At 37.6% G+C, this 20,459-nt stretch overlaps 1 protein-coding gene across 1 annotated transcript in view; it reads left to right on the forward strand.

The window, feature by feature from the left end:
- Window positions 1-18,461, forward strand: part of SYTL2 (synaptotagmin like 2) — a 40,834-nt gene extending 22,373 nt beyond the window's left edge. Inside the window, exons 7-19 of the mRNA XM_066570275.1 lie at window positions 566-2,251; window positions 5,804-5,905; window positions 6,872-6,925; window positions 8,564-8,611; window positions 9,693-9,787; window positions 11,271-11,390; window positions 12,395-12,564; window positions 13,167-13,269; window positions 13,687-13,857; window positions 14,203-14,281; window positions 15,189-15,288; window positions 16,054-16,259; window positions 17,243-18,461. Of these exons, the coding sequence (XP_066426372.1) occupies window positions 566-2,251; window positions 5,804-5,905; window positions 6,872-6,925; window positions 8,564-8,611; window positions 9,693-9,787; window positions 11,271-11,390; window positions 12,395-12,564; window positions 13,167-13,269; window positions 13,687-13,857; window positions 14,203-14,281; window positions 15,189-15,288; window positions 16,054-16,259; window positions 17,243-17,388 (3,080 nt within the window). The 3' untranslated portion in view covers window positions 17,389-18,461. The remainder of the gene's footprint in view (window positions 1-565; window positions 2,252-5,803; window positions 5,906-6,871; window positions 6,926-8,563; window positions 8,612-9,692; window positions 9,788-11,270; window positions 11,391-12,394; window positions 12,565-13,166; window positions 13,270-13,686; window positions 13,858-14,202; window positions 14,282-15,188; window positions 15,289-16,053; window positions 16,260-17,242) is intronic.
- Window positions 18,462-20,459: the final 1,998 nt, after the last annotated feature.

Genomic DNA, 20,459 nt, shown 5'->3' on the forward strand with positions numbered 1-20,459 from the left:
TTGTAGCTAGCAATTAACAACTAGGAAACAGTAGTAGTAGGAAAGTGCTACTGCAAGAATGTGCTACTGCAGAACTAAATAATCAATGTTTTTTATATACTTTTATGATCTCCTACTGGTCATCGTATCAGAGCCAGTATAGGCACCTCTGTTGTGGATGGTATTTTAGTGTAGTGCTGTCAGTTGTCCTTGGGAGTAATTCAGATGTGACTTAGGGATTCAGATGTGATTTAGGGACTATGGGACTAAACACAAATATGCTGGATTGTCATCCTCTGTGTGTGGGTCACACGCAGCCTTCCTTCAATGAAAGCATTTCCTTTAAGAATGGGTTTAACTCATCTTCTTGGCTTGTACCCTCAAAAGCAATGATTCCAGTAGGATGTCTCAGAGCAGAAATTTTCTTCACTCCATTGCCCATGGTGTGTTTCTTTCCAAAATCACAGGGACAGAGAACTCTTTTCTCCACTAACAATTAAAAAAAAATTAATAATTTTCTAGGTAGACCAAAGATTTTTAGTCATGTATCTGATTCATAACTCTGATAAGTTTGTTTACATTGTAGATGGACATCAACTTGCTGCTGAAACAGAAGCACGTGAGACATCCAATACCAATTCTGCAAGTCTTCAACAAGGTAAGCCTGATCTTGTTGAGGAGAGAGATGCTAAAACCATTTTCAAGCCTGGCAAGCATGCTGATGAACTCATGAAAGTGGATGATGAATCTGTGTCAAAAGTTTTAGACTGGTTTAAAAGAAGTTCTAGTACTGAAGACGAGGAAGTTGTATCAACGAAGTCTCAAGGCAGGGAGCCCACAGAGGAAGTGGATGTGTCAATCAGAACAGCAGTTCTTCCTACAGAGCACAGTGGGCCTGGCATGCATAGAAAAACAGAAGATACAGAAGAGAAACCATTTGGAAAGATTAAACAACAGAGCAGAATTTCATCTACATCCTTTACTTCAGAAAACATACAGCTGATAAAGGAGAGGGTGAAGCCTAAGACAGGGGAAGCAAATGAGAAGCAAAATGATAAATTGCTGACTGAATTTGATTGTACAAGAGTTGAAGAAAAAGAACATGATCAAGAAATCAAACAACAAAATAAAAAATCAAATCTCTTGGACCATCAAGGGCACAAGCTGCCAGCTCAGAAATGTGAATCGGAGAAGGCAATGCAAGAAAAAAGAAGAATAAGGGAGATCAGAGCATTCTGGGAAAGGGATAAAACTATCCCTAGTCATGGAGAGAAAGAGGTTAGTATCAATGCTGATGTGTCAGGTGGCCATGCTTTTACAGGTCTCAGAGAAAGTGACCAACTAAAACGATCTGCAGTGTATCTACCTAAGGCATTGCACGATCAGAGCAAGAATACATCAAGAAGTCCTGAACTAAGTTGTGCAAGCCAGGCTTCAAGAAACAGAAGTTACCATTCTTTTGAATCAGGACCAGGCCATGCATTTGGAAAGCCAGAAGGGATGCTTCAATCTGATGAACTCCCAAAAGCCAGTAACTTGCATCCCAGAGCTGGTGTTACTTCAGCTTCCTCAAAAAGCAAAGATGAAGATGAGAAGGAAACTCTTAAATGGAAAGTTGCCTCTTCCCAACAGAAGCCCAGCTTTCAGGTTTTGTCTTTAAAAGAAAAGATGAATGAAAAGTCCAAGAATCAAATTTTAGATCCTTCACACTTCCAGAGTCTGAGGAACTTCTGGGATACTGGAGTTAAATTCCAGAGTAGCATTGACAGGGAAGATGATTCTTTGCCAAATAATACTAGATCAATAACCTGTGAAAGAAAATCAAATGAAGATAAAAAAGGCAGAGATAATGTGAGCAAGCAAGGGTTAATTCAACAACAAACCCAAACATCTGAGAGAGAAAAACCACAGAAACTAGATTCTGTGGTATGCAAAAAGTCTCTAGGATCTCCTATTCTAAAAGGTCTGAATGTGGCACACACAAGAAATATAGACTCTCTCCAGCTGGACAGACAACCAGTTATCTCAAAATCCCAGGAAAAGATGGGTCTTCCAGAGCAAGAAGTTAGAGAATGTACAGAAAAAAGCCTGGTTTCATCAAAAGATCATAATGTATCCTTGCAGCTCCAGACACCTGGTGATAAAGATGCTTTAAAGGACACAGTAGTAGGTGATAAACTATATTTACCTATAGAAAAAGGGGAAGACAAGACTACTCCTTTGGATAAAGAGGAAGTGGCAGAGACTGTGGATAAAGTTGTTCTACCTAAAGGTGAGCTTGATGTATTTAAATCATGTCTAAAGAAGCTAGAAAAGGAAGCCTCTGAGATGTCATGTAGCTTAAACCTCAAAGAAAACCTTTTAAAAGGGGCACTTTTTCAGTCAAATCAGTGCAACGTTTTTGACAGAACAGGGGACAACAGTCATGATATTTCTCCTATTGATCAAGGAGCAGAAATAGGCAAAAGTACAGGACAAGGGAATGTGTCATCAACAGATAAGCATGAGAACAGAAAAAGTCTCAGAAAACTGTTTAGGGAATTTGAACCTTTGTATTTACAATATCAGGCAGCAGACAAGGATGATACTCTTGAGGGCTCTCAGAGGCCTCAAGCTGGTTTGGAGAACCTTCTCAAAGAAACCCTTGTATCTCAACCTTCTGAATATAGAAGGGTGGAAATAAAAACATACAATGACTCAAATAGTCTATCACAAACTAACTGCAGTGTACAGTCAGCACACCAACAAGCTACTGGTCAGCCTGAAGAGGTCCATGAGCCCATAGAGAAGTCTGTAGCTGGATCCAAGGTTAATGGCTTGAGTTCTGCTCTAGAGAAGTTGATGAAGGAGGCTTCTGAAGCACCACCTTCTAAACCCAAACATGCTGACAGCACACCATGGGGGACTGCTGAGGTGCAAGTTAAAAGGACAATGTATGAACATGGCGGAGAAGTGCTGCAGGAAATCAGTGAGACTGTAGAAAGGTCTGTTGCCCCATCCAAGGCCAGTGGCTTGAGTTCTGCTTTAGAGAGGATGCTGAAGGAGGCCTCTGAAGCACCACCTCCTAAACCCAAATGTGCTGACAGCAAAACACAGAGAAGTCTGGAAGTGGAAGCTAAAAGCACAACCTATGAGCATGGTGGAGAGGTACCTCAGGAAATCAGTGAGAATATAGGAAAGTCTGTTGCCCCATCCAAGGCCAGTGGCTTGAGTTCTGCTTTAGAGAGGATGCTGAAGGAGGCCTCTGAAACACCCTCTCCTAAGCCCAAATGTGCTGACAGCACAGTACAGGGGACTGCTGAGGTGAAAGCTATGAGCACAGACTATGGGCATGATGGAGAGCTGGTGCAGGGAGTCGGTGAGACCACAGAAAGATTTGCACTGTCCAACACTGAATATAGAGGGTCTGATGTTAATTTTCAGAATCTACCCAAAGCGGTCTCTGAAACATCAGCTTCTGTGCTGGAAAATATGGATAAGAAAATGCATGCTAAAATACAGAGCAGTGTAAGTATACATGTTCCATATCAACAAGACAGAGATCGCCCTCAAGAAATACAAGAAACAATAGAAAAAACTTCTGTTTCAAATATTGCAAAATTTGGTGAATTCAGTCGCTCTTTAGAAAAACTTCTTCAAGAAGCATCTGCAGTTTCATGTCCAATCTCCAAAGATTTATATCAGCAAGAAGAATTTGAGGATCATACATTTCCCTTAGAAAAAGAGACTCTGTTTATGACAAGTTCACAGCCATACAACTCCCTAAGTAGCTATGATACACAAATGAAGATAGTTCTCAAAGAGGGAGCTCCAGAAAAATATGCCAAAGCCTCAGTTAATGATCTTACAGTAAGTGAAATTGAAGCTTCTTGTCTTAAAAGAGATGGAGCTACTAATAAAACAGGAGAGAGAAACATGATTCCAGTTGATCTTCATCCCCTGGAAGGCAAGACCAATATGATTGTAGTCAAACCATTTGAGATAAATGCAAAAGGGTTGAATGAAAGTACATTCTTGGAGGCTTCTGAGCAGAATTCAGAATTTCAAGCACTCATGAATTTCAGAAGAACAAGTACACCACTTAAAGATGAGAGCAATTCCCCCCAGCCGGAAGAAGCTCAGTTCTGCCTAATATCGCAGCATGAGGATAACAATGAAGAGGAAGGCAAGAACTTAAATTTGGGATCCAAGTTTTCAGATCAAAACTCTGATTCTCACTCTGGAACAGGAAGTTCAACTCGTGAGCTATCTGATTTCTAAATTTCACAATTCATTGTGCTGAGTTAAACATGGCTACAATTTTTTTTTATATCCAGCTTGAAATATGTTAATGGAAAGTCTGTGTGATACAGTCTTAATTGAGAAATTTGGATATTTGCTTGGGAGGGGTAGGAAGAACTAATTAAGCTGTTTGATTGGAAAGCATTTAACAGACACTACATTTGAGCAAGCCTTTTTTGGTAAGGATAGTTTAGCAGTACAAATCAATTCAGTCTTTGTGATTTATACTTTTCTTATCCCATGTGACATTGCCTTCAAATTAATACATTTATAACACTCAATCTAGTAATCTGTTCAAATATACTGAATTAAAAGAGGAAAAAAATATCAGTGGCTCACTGAGTTCATTCTTTAGTTTGACTGGCTAGTCTCTGAAGATAAATGCTTATCAGTGGAATATCTGGGTATAAGGAAAATACCAATAATCTGTACTATTTCATTTAGCATTGCTGCCTGTTGCACTGAAAAATGGCCATATCAATGAAGACATCCATTTACTAGGATTCACATTCTTTGGTTGAATGGCAGTTCTAGTCAATCTATAGTGTATGATGGTCATCAAAGACCTTAAGGTAGAGGAGATAATTTAACCTTTTTAGTCTCATACTGAGAAACTGGGAGTATTTTCTTCTCCTGGAGAATCTGAGAAATATATGAAGTTCCCAGGGCCTGCCAACTTAGATCCAAGCCTGTTTGGAAAGTGGGTTTCCAAAGAGAGTCAGTGAAAACTCAAGATAAGTGAGGAAAAAATCAAATGTAATTTGGTTTCACCCATAATTACAGGCACCAACACTGTGATTGCTTGGTGAAAGGGGAGGAAAGTGAGGTAGGGAGGAAGGAAAGTCAGATTTCTGAAAGAGCTAGGTCTGTCTTGATTCTACTTTTGAAGACAATTGCATAAGTTCAGGGTTCCAAATACATCCACAGCTCGTTTTTTGTGGGGTTTGTTTGCTTATTGGGGGGTTTTTTGGGTGCATGGGGGGAATTGGTGTTCGCTCTTTTGTGGTTTTGGTCAGTTGATTTTGTTTGGTTTTGGTTTTGTTGGGTTTTTTTTGGTTACTCAAGCATTGAAACAAAATTACATTCACTGTGGAAAAATTTGCATAAAGTAAAAATTTGCACAAAGTAAAAAATCTAAAATTTTCTTTTGTGCTGATTCATGAAAAGATGGTTGCAAAATGGCTACAATATGAGTTTATCCTGTATTAATCTTAACCAATTGAGTGCAATAGTTTCCCCAAATGCTGTTATTAGTCAGTAAAGATAGACCTATACCTACACATGGCAAATCACTTGTCTATCAAATCACTTGTCAGACTTGTCTGTCTCTGCTGATGACTGGGGGTGTTAGGGAGTGCAAATGGACACTTAAAATTAGATGTTTATTTTATTTTGAATTTATCTTGTCTTTTCATTGAATGTTCACTGTCTTTGCTAACTGTCAAAATAGATTCTCATGAGAAACCTGTGGCTGGTTCTTCATTGACTTGCTTAAAGTGGCCTGCCTGTGTGTGCAGTGTTCATGTGTTTTGTCTCGTAACAGGTTCTGAAGAAGAATTAAACCCTGTTTTGATGGCTTTGAAAAGGAGTGCAGATAGGAAAAAGCCTTCCAAAAGTCTAGAGGACATTCCATCAGCCACCTCAAGTGAGCACAAAGCTTGTGTGTGTCTCCCATGACCCCCAGTTGGGTTTAAATGTGTTCACGCTGGTCTTCCATACAGCCCTGCCAAGTTGTGGCTTTGTTTTTGTTTCTCAATAAGCTATATGGAGGCTGTACTTTGGAACCAGATTCTTTTCTCATATGGTTTAATTTTCAGTTCTTGGTGTTAATTTTGGAACAAAGCTGGTCTACGAAACAGACATCTTCCAGGAGTGCACTGTGTTGATCAGTGATTAACTGTTTCCTGGATAGTTTTTCAGTTGTGGAAGTATTGGCAATTACCTAAACCAGTAATAAGCAGCTACTGTCATTGCCTCCTGGTTGATGGCTTGGGTCAAATAAGTAGACAATGAAAGCATGAAAAACTCAGTTTAGTAATGGTTCACCTGTGTATTTCAGCAATAAATATATCAACCTCACTTTAAGAGAATACAGTGAGATAACATTATACTTAAAATGAATTCCCAGCTTCCCTCAGTAGCCTCCTTGGATTCCTTGGGTTTTTTTTAAATTATAATTCCTGTCTCACTTCACCCTGCCCCTGAGTGTTTTCATGCTTATCTCATGTCTAATGGGGAAGACACTGACTGAACTTATGAATTTGTGAACTGAAGCATGGAGATGTAGATTTTTGAAAGATATTGGCATGTTAATATTCTAATACTACTTATGCTGCTGCTTGCTTCTAACCAGTTTCTAGGTTTTAGGTGCGCACTAACATTGTTGCAACAACATGCTGATAGAAACTATGTCACCATGAGACCTGACCACTGCTTGGATGTAGGCCTTGAGATAGAATGTCAAGTAAAAAGCCTCTTGAATTTAACCCTTCCCATGGCTCTGCTGGTTTGTCTGTGGTTTTGGTCCTCATTACTCTTAATTTTGTGATTATCACTGCCATCCATTTCATACTGAATAACAAAGTTTCTAACTGTTATTTTTCCTGAACAGATAAAGAAAAAATAAATAAACCAAAGGAAGAATTAGTTCTTAGTGCTGAAGATGGTAAATATCATTTGTGTCTGCATGGAAGTTCATTGCTGTTTTTAATGGCCTCTGTTTTCTAGTGAAGTTTTGGTTTTTTTTTTTTGGGTTTTTTTTTGGGTTTTTTTTTGTTTTGTTTTTTTTTGGTTTTTTTTTTTTTTTTTTTGTTTTGTTTTGTTTTTTGTTTTGTTTTGGTTTTGGTTTTTTTTGTAACCAAGAATAATATTGCGTTTTTAGATTTGGTTAACCTCAGCATGGCTGGAAAGCTTTTGTAGAATTCTGTTGTGGTGTTTATTCTTAAGGAATCTATTTATGTCCTCCTGTATCTGTAGAAACTGTGTCACTTATCAATATAATCTTTTGGCCTTCAGTCATTCAGTCTATGAGTTACTGAAATCATAGGGAGCTTTGAACACAAGCTCAATTGAAAGAAATTGGCCTCAGTAAATATTCAGTTTGTCTGTTTATCCATTGCATTGTAAAATCCAAGATGACTTTTGCTAGTGCAAGACATCTTTCAGAATACCTCAGTTGGAAAGGAACCTCTCTTAATATCCCTGCCTTAGTCCTATAAAGTAGCATTATTCTAAGCAATAGTTGAACTTCTAGATCAGCTGCTACTGATATCATCAGTCCATTAGTGCATTATAGATGCCTTATAGTTAATTTTTTCTATACACCTTTAGAAATTCCAAATCTAATAAAAATAAAAAGCAAACCTGCTCCAAGAACATGTCAAAATAAACAGAATTGAAAACCATCAAATAATATTGAATATAGTGGAATATAGCACTATTCTTTATTTACTGCATTGGAGCACTACAGTTTTAAAAGAACAGTTGTGTGCAGTTGTATTTTTTTATTTCATGATTTAGATGCTTTAAAGCATTGTGCATGCCAATGCCTATAGTAGCAATAGGATAATCATAGCATATTAGAATACCTAGAACACCCAGTAAAGTAACAGGAATTAAGCACCATCCTGCACTCTGCTTTCAACTGGAGACCCCTACTGAAAGCCTGTTTTGGCATTCAGTGGGAATGTGTAGAAACTAACCTGAAAAGAGCAGGAGGAATTTGATTTTAATTTTATAAGATTGAAGTTATGAAAAAATGACACAGAGTCAAATTGATGGCTGTACAGGCAGAATAAGGCAAGTTCTCTTGAAAAGACTGTCCTTTTGGAACAGCAAAAAGATTGAATTTTTAGCTTGTACACTTATATTACACTCATATTTTGTCATGATCTAGCTCCTCAAAGGAGAACAGCAATGCAAAACACAGAAACAGAATCATAGAATTGTTTAGGTTGGAGAAAACCTTTAGGATCATCAAATGCAACCTTTGAGCCAGCATAGGCAAATTCACCAGTGAGCCATGTCCCTAGTTCTGAATTTATGTTTGCATAAACAGAAGGCTCCATGATGCACCAAAATCAAACAGACCTAATGCCCATACAGGCCTAATACCTAAACCACTACTAACCATTGGAAGGAAAAAAAAACCCCACAATGTTAATGTGGTCTGGGGAAGTTAAAAAAAAAACAAAAAGCAAAGCCACCAAAAAACCAGAAAAATCCCACATATAAAGTATACTGGTGCTATTTATGACCTCACAAAACTGTGCTGCTGAATGACTGTTAATACTGCACTGAGCAGGTCCGAAACCTGATCAGCATCAAGAGAGGACTGAAAATGCAGCAGAAAGTGAGTAGTAGGATTCTTCCAGCAGATACTGGAGAGACTTTTCCTCTGACAGCTGAACTAATACATTAACAATACTTTTTCATTTAACAAGTTACACATCTGGGCTAGATACTTGCTCTAAGTACTGCATCTAATTGCATACTGACAATAACTGATCTGTTGAGCACTGGTTGAGCTTTGACATCAAAAGCTTTGCAAAAGTTTTACTCACCTTGCAAACAATCCCACTGTGTGCAGTGTTTAATTTTATGCAATAAATATGTGCTCCTGTAGGTGGCTGTTTGTTGCCAAATCATTTTCTATCACATCATATTGATGCATCTCACAATGTGTTTCCAGTTCATCTTTGTGTATTATTAAATAAAAGAGGGGCTAGAGCATGAAAAATTCTGAGGATCACAAGCTTACTGCAAACTGGATTTTTGCAAGCCTGGCTTGTGCAATTAGGTTTTGTACAGTGAAAGAGCACAGAAATGAGCTGCAGTAGAGGTATGCAAATATGGAAGAGGGAGAGTGCAAAAAAGTGCATCATTAATAAGATATGTATCTTATAATTAAGTAGGAATACTGGCAACTTCATTGGTCAGGTCTAGAATTTGCTTGATTTACACAGATTTGCCTATTGCAGTTAAATAGACTGAGTAAATAGAACAACGTTTGGTTTCTTACTAAGAATATTATGATAATTCTAATGTCAGTGATAATATTGTTAGTGCACAAGGGTGCTTACTCTTGTTTTAGGAAGAAAATCTAGACATTAATCTGCAATGATTTCCTCATCACTTTTGATAAGGATTTTCTTGTAGCACCCAGGCTACCTCATATCAAGCAACATTTCTGGTCCTGTCAAAGTTTGTTGGTCAGTGATATAGACAATGCCAAAGTAGATTATTCTTCTTATTATAGCTTCTCTGAGTCCTCTGGCGGGGGAGGTGGGGGAGAAACCCCTTGCATCCAAGCTGTTGTGCATGTGCATGTTTTTCATCCAAAGTGGTTTGCTCCTAACTGTGTCCTGTTGTGGAATCTCACTGTTCTGATGTACAAACATGTTTTTGAAGCCTTTTGTATTACTGCTTTTCAGTTTCCACAGTGACTTCACAGCCTGATAAACCATTTTCCAACCCTGAAAAACTCAAAGGACTGAGCAAGTCGGTACCATCATTCTTACAGGAAGAGGTAAGCTCCAGCTCTGAAATGTTATAGTTTCAGGTACCCTGACCATTAACTCTGTGCAAGTAAAATTTCAGAACTCTATCAGAGGAATCACAGAATGGTTTGGTTTGGAAGGGACCTTAAAAGACTATCCAGTTCCAACCTCCCTGTCATGGGCAGGGACACCTTCCACTAGAGCAGGTTGCTCAGGGTTCCATCCAACCTGGCCTTGAACACTTACACAACTTCTATGGGCAACCTGTGCCAGTGCCTCACCACCCTTACAGTGGAAAAATTTCTTCCTAGTACCTTATCTAAACCTATCATCAGTTAGTTTAAAGCCAATTCCCCCTGGTATAATCACCATATATCCCTGTAGGAGGACTTATAATTTTTCTGTCTTTCAAAGAGTTTGTGTAACCAAACTGATTATTCACACTGCTTAAGTGTTACTTCACTCTCTGGATTTATTTTGTGCAGTCCCAAACAGCACTCTCCAAAGCAATTTTCTCTCAAGAAGCTTTGCCCTTGGTAGGCTGGACAATATTCAGTCCTTATCGTTGACCTCTGAACAGAGAAAAAATTCTGGTCTGCTTTTACTTAACAGAATAGACATAACCAGATTTTAAAGCAAATTGAAATGGTCTTTATATGCTAAATGTTTATTTATATAAATAACTATTTCTTAATATGTGTGGAAACTGTTGTTTACTAACCTTGTATCTGTTATGAGACAATCTATGACATCAGTTCAAAACTGTTTGAAGGAATGGGGAGACCTTGTAAATTGTTCCCGAGTGGAATACAACAGGAAGATGAAGTTGTCCATAACAGCTTGCATAGGAAGGCACATGTGGGAAGGGGATCAATTCTTTAGTGCAGAAGTAGCATTGAGAAAGAATGGGGTTGTGAGTACATAACCTGATAATGACCAAGGAAACAAAAGCTGCAATTCCCTCATGGAAAAGCTAAGCCCTACTTCCCTCCCACAAGAAAGACTTTGCAAAATCCATTTGCTGTATCCAGTGCTGTTCTCTGAATGTTACCTTGTGGTCAGCTGCCCTTAAGAGAGAGTCACAGAGCTGACAGCATTTACTATATAACAGAAAAGACTGCTAAAAGAACTGAGCATTATCAATTGCATAGGTTATGCATGAGACAGTGACACGGAGAAGTTGAGTTAAATTGTTCCAATAAACTTAATTTTGTAATTTTTCTTTGCTACTTGAGATTTAAAACAGACAAACAAACAAACACCCAAATCTAGTTGCATCGCTGCTTAAAATAATTATCCGTGTGGGGTGTTCATCAGAAAAAACTCCCTTTCAACTTTAAATGCATGACCTAATTCTAGAAATATTATTCATGTTGCACTACAAGGGAATTTAAATTCAGACTTCCACTGAGTCTCAACCTGCATTAAAATTCTGTTTGTTTGTTTGTTTTTTACTTTTCCTTGTGACTATAAAGAACGTACACAGACTTTCTTTCTGTGATGTTTTTGTAGAGTGATGACAGAGAGACAGATACAACATCAGAAAGCAGTTATTCCTTTGGCAGAATCAAGAAGAGTCCCAGCTCTCTAACCAATCTTAGCAGCTCTTCTGGCATGGCCTCCTTATCCTCTGTATGTAAACCAAAGCATTATTTTAAAGGCACTTTGCTTTTGCTAATTTCTCCAATATTGTTTTGGCTCTTTTCTTATTCATTGTAACTTTCTTTCCTTGCCATCTCTGTCTCCTTCTTTCCACTTCTGTTTTATGAGCATAACACAATTCCTTGCATGGAATTGCCTGAAGCAAGTAAAGTAAAATTAAATAGATTTCATTTTTTTTTTTCTAGTAATATATTGCAGCTTGTTCAGGGCTCTGAACAAAGATATGGATTTTACCCTTAGAGCTTACATTTGTATCTGAAAATGAGGAACAATTCATATAGAACAAAAATTTAGAAAGGGAGAAAGGGGAGAAAGATAAATCAAAGCAGGAGATATTATTGGTATTATCAGGAGTGTAGTTGAGTCAACTAGCTAACCAAAAGTCATTGGTTTATGTGGACTTTGAATAAGAAAAACAGAATTTTGAGGGAAGGATGTTGAGATAAAATATATATATATATACACACACATCTTCTTCTCTGGATTTAGTATTTAATTTTCAGTGTTTTATTTAGTTGCATTTACATACATAATTCAGCAATATAGACTATCTATTCATTTTTTTTGTTATTATTTTAAGAAGGTCTGTTGTCCTGAACTCTTAGGCTCTGCTTGCTGCAAGGAAGATCAGCTGAGTAGATTTAGAAGTAATATTTCAAGGATCTGAGCACAGGCAATCTTCATATCTACAGCATCCTATAATTTAATTTCTTCTATCTCAATGCAGTAAACCCATTCAAATTATTTTGGTAAGAATCCTGGCCAAACACCTTTGATTTCCAAATATCTTTCTTTCATTGATCTGCTTTGCTGAGAAGCTTGTATAACAGTGTCCATTACATTTTATTGTTACATCTAAAGACATGCAGTTGATTTCTTTACTGTCTGTATCCTGAGCGCAATTTCTACCCTGATCCTGAAGTACCTGGTGAAATGCAATACCTGGAAAATATTTCTCCTCTTGTACACTGCAGGTGAGTGGCAGCCTAATGAGCATCTACAGTGCAGACTTTGGCAATGTGGATGTGAAGGGGAACATTCAGTTTGCCATTGATTATGTGGAGCAGCTGAACGAGCTCCACATCTTTATTTGCCAGTGTAAAGACCTGGCAGTGGCAGATGTTAAGCGACAGCGTTCAGACCCGTAAGTACAGAGAATACATTTCTATTCTAATGGAATTTTGTCTTTTAATGTGGAAATGAAAACTGCCGGGGTTTTCCAGTCTCTTTAACCTGCTGGAGTAAAGCACCCAAGAAATAGATGAAGAGGCTATAATGCGCTTTGTGGGGCTTTTTTTTACTCTGGTTGAGTATAGAAGTGCCCTTATAAATTGGTGTGTATATATATTAACACAGATCATTAAAACTTTTAAGAATATTAAATTATCTTTTTAAATGCCACTTTTCAGATGGTAAATACCACTTTGATATGTTTTCAGTAGGATTAGCACCTATAAATATGACATTTGGGCCTGCTACAGGGATATATTCTGTATTTTCATGTGCTGAGGAGACATTTCAACATATTTTCCCCTGGAGAAGGATATTATAAGAAAGTGATGTTTTATACATCACCACTGCTGTTGAAATTCTTAAATATACAAGCTGAATAACATAATGTCTACTCAAGTGGATTTCTTTTACTTTGTGAGCAAATACTTGTGTATTTTGGAAGATGGAGAGGGTCTGGATTTTTTTAGGTTTTGGGTTTTTTAAATTCTTCTAACAATTCTGTCCAAATTTTAGGTATGTAAAGACCTACCTGCTTCCAGAGAAATACAGACTGGGCAAACGGAAGACATCTATCAAAAAGAAAACTTTTAATCCAGTCTATAATGAAATACTGCGGGTATTTATCAAACTACTACTGGATATAATATAGTGTATGTGTGGTGTGTGAGGAACCTCAGCTTTTGGGCACATTGCACTCAAAAGGGTCATTAGATGAGAGGGATTGCTCTGCAGAGCTGACTGTGTGCTTCCATTGATACATTAACTCTGCAGTTGTCTCTGGATCCAGCATTAAGAACACTGGTGGTTTTATACTTCTTGTAAGCAAACATGAGCCATGTATGAGCTTAAGATGACAGAAATAAAAAGGAAATAGTTGGGTTTTATTGTGATTTTTTTGCTTTCTGAAATGCAGAAGTGGGCAGGTATGGATGAATAAACACAGACTTTTTTTTCTAACAGTATCACTTTCTGACACAGCATAGGTAAAAATTCAGCTTGTTTTAATTTTTTTTTCCTTACTTCTTCCTGGCAGTATAAAATTGAGAAGGAGCTCCTAAAGAATCAAAGCCTCAATATCTCCGTCTGGCACAATGATACCTTTGGTAGGAATAGCTTCCTTGGTGAAGTAGAGTTGGATTTAGGAGCTTGGGACTGGAATGATCCATCCAGTAAGCAGATCAACTGGTTTCCTCTAAAGCCAAGGGTAGGTTGGCTGTTTTGCATTTTCTGCTGTGTAAGTGCAAAACCAAGTCATTATTTGGGCTTGGTTTTGTGGGTTCTGTGCTGATTATAATCATAAATACTTATACACTGGTAAACAGAAATACAGTTCTGAGATGTCTTGTAGTCTAGCTAGCTTTTACAGTAGGAGAAACTTTCTCACAGTCTAAGGAGTAGGAATTTCAAAGTATTTCTCATTGTCATATTGCTGCAACAGAAATCTGAAGGCACCTGTTAACCAAATATGTAGTAAACCTTCTGAGGATATGGAGCAAGTGCAGCACCATTTTAATGTCAACTGTTTGGTTTAATTTTCTTTTCATTTCAGACTTCAGCAATAACTCTTAATCTAGAAAACAGAGGGGAGATGAAACTAGCCCTCCAGTATGTCCCACATCCAATTGGAGGTAAGCATTGCCGCTTTGCTCGTTCATCAAGGCTTTGGTGGTTTTGTCCTTTTTTTTTGTTTTAATTTAAATAAAAACAAACCTTGTTTAATGTTTTTATTCACTTCAGACAGCTTCTTTCACCATAAAAGTTTTCTGTTTTCTTCCTAGAGGAGTAAGTCACTCTTATTGTGAATGCAGTTAAGAACCCCAAAGACTATTTTGAGATCTTTTGTTGTTTAATGTTACTAAAGAAGAAATTACCTCATTGTCATAATCTAAGATTTGTAATGCAATATATACGTGTAACAAAATTCTGTTTTCCCAATAATTTTAGAGATTATAAATCATCAGGCAGATGCTCTGATGTGCTAAGCAATGACAACACACAGAATTTCAAGCAATACTAGGTGTAGGAAGTAGCAGCAAGTATTTAGAAAGCAGAAATTTATAGCAGTCTGATCAGTTTGGTTTAATCTTGTCTGGGAACAGATAGTGGACCAATCTGAGAGTGAAGCCGGGTCAGGTCTTTAATCCAGACAGACAGTAAGAACCAAATACATTAAGAGCATAAAAGAGTTTATTTGAAAGTACAAGAAACAATAAATGCTAACATCACATAGACTGATGACAAGCTGATCTTCTTATCTAGGAGTCTTGGGAAGAGAAGACCAGTGGCTTGTGTTTACTTGGTTGTAACAGAAGAAAAGTCATTGTAGGAAGGCAGACATGATGGGATCTTGCAGTACTTTGATGGGATGAAAGTTTCAACTTCCAGAGTACAGAGAGCAATGTTGAATTAAGATGTGAGATAACAAGTCCAGAGTGAATATCACCTCTGCAAATGGGCAAGAACTGCTGCATCAGACAAAATACCTTTAAAAGCCATCTGCTTAAGCAGATGTTTTGTTTGTTTGGTTTTTTACAGGAAAGAAGACTCTATCTACTGGTGAGGTGCACATCTGGGTGAAGGAATGCCATAACCTCCCTCCTCTGAGAGGCAATAGGCTCAACTCTTTTATTAAATGGTAAGAATTGTGGTCAAAGTCGTCAAACATGGTGGTCTAATAATGCTACCATTGCACTCATTGTATTTTCTTTTTCTACATTCATATTAGAAGAACACTGAATTGCTTTCTGATTCTCCTTTATTGTAGTACAAATTGTCCTGCATAGTTTACAGCTTCCAGATGCTAAGCATGTATCACCAAGTAAAGCTTACTGGGAGAGCTTTCTGTGTCGTTATCATACTTTGGTTTTGTCTCTCAATCACTTGGTGGAAGGAATAGTCAAACTGTTCTGGCTTTTATTCACCTTTAAGCAAAGCATGTTTTTGCAAAACATGGTTTAGCTTAGCAAATTTTGGGAGGAGACAGAAGCGTGAAATAGTGTAATAGTGTGAATACATAGTTGGATTTCTTCCCCCTTCCTTTCCACATACATAGTAAAAATATGAAGAGACAAGAATAACAAGCTGGTTGGGGAAATCTCTGGTGGCAACAAAATGTTTCAGTGTCATCAGTGATAACACAGCAAATAAACTCACTTGTGCCTCTTCCCCACCTGACTTGCCCTTCCATCCTCTCAGGCTCAAGGGTGGATACCTGCTGCCAGTATTTCCTGTAAGGAAATATGAGAGTATCACCCTTCACTCCATCTCTGCAAAGCACTGTTATCTTCAGTCCTGTTTTACCATGCAAAACACAGTTAATCAGAAGTTTTTGCCTTTTCAGTATGTTTAATGCAGGCTGTGCTGTGCAAGTGCAAACTGACAGTGCTTTTTCTCTCTGAAGTACCATTCTTCCAGACACCAGCAGAAAAAGTCGCCAGAAAACAAGGACAGTTACAAAAACTACAAACCCGGTATTCAACCACACCATGGTCTATGATGGCTTTAGACCAGAAGATTTGAAAGAAGCCTGCATAGAACTCACAGTCTGGGATCACAACAAACTAGCAAACCACTTTCTGGGAGGCCTCCGGATAGGCCTTGGAACAGGTACTGGACAATCACCACGTTAATACCTAATTTACACAGTAGTCTTTTATATTTTTTTTCCCTATTCCATTTCTTCTCTTTCAGTCTTTCTTTTCTCTTGAACAGTTTTGTTCAGTAACGCACCTATTATTCAGAACAGATCCTGAAATATAAATAATAGTCAAGTTAGGAGGGTTAGGATGACTGACAAGGAGAAATATTAGAAACAAACCTTTGTCTGGCCATACATTGTATTTGGTACTGTTTAAAGTACAAGATTAAGGTATTCCTGCACCTGAAATCTGATGATGTCTTGCAAGCTTACTCATGCAAAAACATAGTGTAAAGACAGCAGTGGGTGGAAATAAAAGGATAGATGAGGAATGCAGGATAAGATTGGAAGATACTGAATTATAAATGCAAATAAGTTTTTAGCATAAGGGCAAAATAAGATGTGCAAATATAGCAACAGGAAAACGCAAAAATGCAACAATTCTTCTATTTGTCCCTTTCATTCTGCTCCCTGATCTAAGGGGAGCATGTGTTTGGAGTCTTCTCAAGAAATGCAATGTACAAGCTACTCTTCACAAATTAATTTCTTGCATGGCTCACCAGAATAACGTAAATTACAAATTAGAATAATAAATCTTAATTTGAATTTTAGAGGACCCAAGGTTGCATTTCAGTACAAAATCAGTACCCTGTTTTATTGTTAAGTCTTCTCAGATGTATGGGCAATTGGCATCTTTCTCCTTGGGATTGTAACAAAAAGACCAAGAATAAAAAGGAAAAAATCTGGACAAAGATGACAAAATTTGTGTGAAACTGTTGTTAATTGTATTTGACATAATTGCTCAAGAGTAAAAATGTAGAACTGGATCTCCAAACCACTTGGTCAGCTACCTAAGGAGGTGCAACCATTTTAGAGCAGGCAAATTTGATTGCCCGTGCTTAACTCTGCAGCATATTAAGTAATTTTTCTCTTCAAACTGACATTTTTCTAGGCAAAAGCTATGGAACTATGGTAGATTGGATGGATTCTACTTCAGATGAAACTGCCCTTTGGGAGAAGATGATGAACTCTCCAAACACTTGGATAGAAGATACACTACCTCTCAGGATGCTTATGGTTGCCAAATTGACTAAATAAGGTGGACTTTTATTTGTTAGTGTCAAAAAGAGACCTTGGGAATTAAATTGAAAGCATGGGGGTGGAACTTGGAAGAGGAACACAGTAGTAGCTTTTTTGACAGCTTCTGCTCTGTTACTGTTCTGGTTTTGTGCTGTCAGATGTCACTTTGTATTTCAAACATCTGCTTACAGATTGTTACGTAAATTGTAGGGATTTTAAAATTTCTTATTCACTGAAAAAAACTTCAAGAAAGAAGGTGCTTACAGAACCCAGTGTTAGAGGTAGCTGTGATACCTGGATGACTGTGTTGTCTAACTGAAGCATTTCTGATCCCTTAAATGATCCCAATAACCAGCAGAAATATAAGAGCATGTCAACTGTTTCTGTACATTGCTTGGCTTGTTCTTGAAGCCTTACTGATAAGACAGCAGCATTAGTGTTAAAGCTCATTGGTATGTATTTGTATCCTCATTATGCCATGTTAGATCTCACCAGCATGGAATATGGGCATGAAGAATTTAGTTTTTTGTAAGTTCCACTAGTTGTAATTGTACATTTCTAGGACATGAAAGTTACTTCCCCAATGAAAGAAGTGTGGCATGAAGTGGTACTGTTGATGTCCTGTTCTACAAGGTGCAGAGGACTTAGTTCCAATGTACTGTAAAAAATCAGGGTTGTAAAAGGTTTGCTTATATATGTGTTAATCATCTTGTTAGCATACAATACTTAGTCTTAAGTGCTGAAGATGTGAAGGTGAAACTTTTTTTATTCCAGTGCTACTCAAAAGGATTTAAATGTGCCAATTTTAGTGATGACAAGAATGTTGGGTATTTATTCTCCAAAGTGCACTTGTTTGTACCTGTATCCATTAGTTTGGGTTTTTTTGCAAGAACTGAACTCACCTGTGCTTCAGCGCCACCGTTAGGAGACTGGGAGGACTGTGGTGGGCTTTGCTTAGTTTTGAGGCATAGGAAATAAGACGGGAGTTTTAACTTGTAGAAATGCATGCTATTGGTAGATAAATACATAAAATACAAAATATATTCCTTTTGTTTTCTTTTTTAAAATAAATGCAGCCTATTTAAATTAAATAGGGATTCAGTTTTTATTAAATTCTAGTGGTTTATGTTAGCCATTCAGCACGCAATATAACAAAATGCAGACAGAAAACATTTTTGAAAATAAATGCACAATTATTTACTCCAGATAAGTCTAAAAGCTGCTGAAATCTTTCACTTCAGTTAGAGTAGAGGGAGAAGGGAGCTCTTCACACTTCTAATGCAATTGCTTGATTTAATAATAGAAATTTAAATGCTACTTGGTATATATTATACACTATAAATGGAAAAAAAGGAAAGATGCTCTTCAACCTTCCAGGGAACCCACTTTCTCTCTCATCAGCCAGGCAGTCTGTGGAGTCTACAAGTGTCAAAAGCAGTTTGCCAGTCTTTGATATCTTCCTGCTTCAGGTGTTTTGTATGAGATTGGTAACTGCTACAGCTTCCACTCTGCCAGATATATACAAACCACTTTTTGACTAGGGAACACATGTACATGACACTTCAGAACAGTGTCTTTTTACCAAAATGGTACAGCTGCTGCTTTGATTCTATATTCTTGAAGAGTCACTCCAGATAGGATGGTGATTCTGAAAAAGAAGAGGCACCTAATTTATTTGTATTTGCTCCTTACATGAATAAATTTTTCATCTGAAAATATAGGTTGCTGTGAACATCACCTACAGTTTCACAGAATTAATGGTTGTGTTGCAGTTTTATCTCCTGTGAAGCTCAAATACATTGTGAAGTCAAATCAGCTTTAGGCTCAATTGTAGAGATGTGGTCTTAAGGCTCCACATTTGCAGGACCTGCCTGTGTTTTGCCTCCAAATTTGCAGGACCCTCAAAGCCAGCAACTGACTCAGAAGTCACTATTGAAGGGCTGCTCAATAGTGGGCCACAAGTGTCATGTAATCTGCTGTCTTCTATACCAAATTTTTATACCTAAACTTCACTGCTATGAAAATAAAATGTTTATTTTGTGACAGTGACAATCTCTTTGTCTTCTGATCAAGTAGAAGACATTCTGTGTCTTGCTATTCTTTTAGTCCTCCTAGAGACTGACACAGGATTTTTCTGGTATCTCAAAAGACTCTCTGTATCACCTCACTAATAGACCAAACCTCAAATTTTGAAAAGCTACCTGAACATGAATGCAAGATTTACTTGCATATTGCACTTGTAATTAACTAATTTGATTAACTAATGACATAGGTACTCATCTAGGTTAACCAAGAAACTGAGACAAGTAACAAAAACTGTCCCCTAAGTACAAAACTTCCTCCCCAGATTTTAAATACCTTTCATTGTGTACAGGATCCCTAACTTCAGTAGTATGATAATATGCTGACAGAGAAATGTGAGTTGGGAAGTTGATTAAGACAAAAAGTTTCAAGAAACTATTTACTTTGTTCTCAAGGCAAAGGGAAAGCCTTTAGTCATCCATAACCAAAATTTTAAAGGTGCATAATTAGCTACTCATTAAAGGGCAGTTTGCTAAATTAATAGCTATGCTTTGTCATAAAGGTGAACTGGAATTAAGAATCAAAGCAGCCACACTCCTAAAATATCTTTATGTATTCATTCTTGTCTGCAGAAACACAACAGTTCCTTCCTCTCTTCTCCTTCATGTTAAAAGTTCATCTTTCTTTTAGCCCATGATTTATTTTGCTTTTTAGCACATATGTGTGTATATGCATATATACATGTGTGTATATCTTCTGAATTACACTGTTTTCACTTCCTATAAAGCAGGCTTCAAACTCCCAGCTCTCCTTTTGAGCTCTGTGTTCAGAAACCTCCCATTGCTGCAAGTAGGGGTGCAAACCTGAGCTGGTGCAGCAACTCCCACTGCTTTGGTTTCACCCATTTTGAAACCTGTCCTGTGCCCTCCTTTTCTTGTGTGCTTCATGTCTGTTACCCATAGCGCTCTCTTCTTTCTCCTTTGTATCCCTTCCCAGAGGATTCAGCAAAGCCTGCACTGACTTTTTTCTTCCAGTTGCATTTATTTTTCCCTTCCCTATCGTGTTGG

The sequence above is a fragment of the Molothrus aeneus genome, chromosome 2 (assembly GCF_037042795.1).
Source record: "Molothrus aeneus isolate 106 chromosome 2, BPBGC_Maene_1.0, whole genome shotgun sequence".
Lineage (NCBI taxonomy): Eukaryota > Metazoa > Chordata > Aves > Passeriformes > Icteridae > Molothrus > Molothrus aeneus.